At 57.9% G+C, this 1367-nt stretch overlaps 1 protein-coding gene across 4 annotated transcripts in view; it reads left to right on the top strand.

Moving 5' to 3' along the window:
• The first annotated feature begins 142 nt into the window (after positions 1 to 142).
• Positions 143 to 1367, top strand: part of LOC127750267 (gustatory and odorant receptor 63a-like) — a 13576-nt gene continuing 12351 nt past the window's right edge. For 2 of the 4 annotated variants that reach the window (XM_052271424.1, XM_052271426.1), the window contains exons 1-3: positions 143 to 748; positions 845 to 948; positions 1063 to 1209. In XM_052271424.1, the coding sequence (XP_052127384.1) occupies positions 589 to 748; positions 845 to 948; positions 1063 to 1209 (411 nt within the window). In that variant the 5' untranslated portion in view covers positions 143 to 588. The remainder of the gene's footprint in view (positions 749 to 844; positions 949 to 1062; positions 1210 to 1367) is intronic. The other 2 variants (XM_052271425.1, XM_052271423.1) reach the window with 2 other exon arrangements.

Below are 1367 nucleotides of genomic sequence, written 5' to 3' on the forward strand. Positions count from 1 at the left end.
GTCAGGGTTTTGTTGAAAAGGGGTTTGGGCAGAGGCGCAAGCATGCACGCACGGTGTTCCCAAGCCTGACACCTGTCAGCTCGGCCGTCTGATGGTCCGACGGGTCGCGACGTGTGTTTGCACGCGTGTCGCCACGTGAGATGCTATCTATGCGTGATGAGCGGCCCCACCGGGGGGACGCGCGGTCGGGACACGGTATAGGGACGCAGGCAGCACAAGACTACGGAAGGGCCGGCGGGGTCTTCGCGTCCGCGCTCGCGAGCTCTCATTCACTAACGGCGACGCACAGGGAGGTGGCAGGCGTTGACGACGGCGAGCAGAGCGCGGTGGTGGTGGCACCAGTAGAGGCACACGTCGTCGAGCTTTAAACCAATAGCTAAACTCAAGACAACTAAATATTTAGCTGCTTAGCTTAGCTACATTCATCTACTTAGCTAAATATTTAGCCATTTAGCAAAAAATCAGCTGCTTTGGTCAATTTAGTTTAGCTACATAGCTAAATTCTTAGCTGTTTAGCTAAATTGTTAGTGATCCCATGTTTAGCATTTGAATTAGCTATGTAGCTAATTTTTCTCTCCGTGTGCAGTCATGAAGTTGTTGTGTCGGAAGTTGCGGCGAGGGCGGCGTCCGCCGGCCGGCCGAGCGTCCGACGCACCAGCAGGTCGCGAGGGAGGCCTGTTCGCCGAGATGCGCCCCTGCGTCTGGACTCTGTGGGCGTTCCAGATCTGGCCGCTTTTCGAAGAGGACGGTAAGATGGTTGTGTGATGCGGGCAGGCAGCCGCTCCTGTGTGAGGGGCGCGCCGCTGAAGGACTTCCCTCTGCTCTTGCTTTTGAACTGCCGCAGGCCGCGTGGTGTTTCGCAAACGCTCCCTCTACTTCGCGTACGCCGTCGCGTCCTGGACGGGCACGACGTACATCGCCCTGCGCGCGCTCATCCACTGGTATTCGGTATACAGTCACTTCGAACGAGTCCCATACTCAGTCACTACGCCCACGCAAGCATACGCCCACGCAAGCAGCCGAGACGCTCATCAGACCTCCTGTCTGTGCCGCATATCGCAGGTGATCCAGTCCGCTGGGTACTTCAGCCTCAAGGCCTACTACGCCTGGTTCTTCCTCGTGGGCCACTTCTCCATCGCCATCCCGCTGCTGTTCTGGACCAACATGAGGGGCGTGGCAGAGGCGTTCAACTACGCGCAACGCTTCCAGGTTCCACCCACAGGCAGTTCCAGGCGTGAGGGGGGGGGGGCGCTAATCGCGAGCGTTACAGGGAGAGAGCGTGTGCGTGACGACTTGAGCATCCTGACGAACGCCGACGTTAAGTAGAACACCATGCAAGGATGTTATGGGAGGAAGAACAGATGGGG

The sequence above is a fragment of the Frankliniella occidentalis genome, unplaced genomic scaffold (genome assembly GCF_000697945.3).
Source record: "Frankliniella occidentalis isolate FOCC.00 unplaced genomic scaffold, Focc_3.1 Scaffold161, whole genome shotgun sequence".
In the NCBI taxonomy this organism is placed as follows: domain Eukaryota; kingdom Metazoa; phylum Arthropoda; class Insecta; order Thysanoptera; family Thripidae; genus Frankliniella; species Frankliniella occidentalis.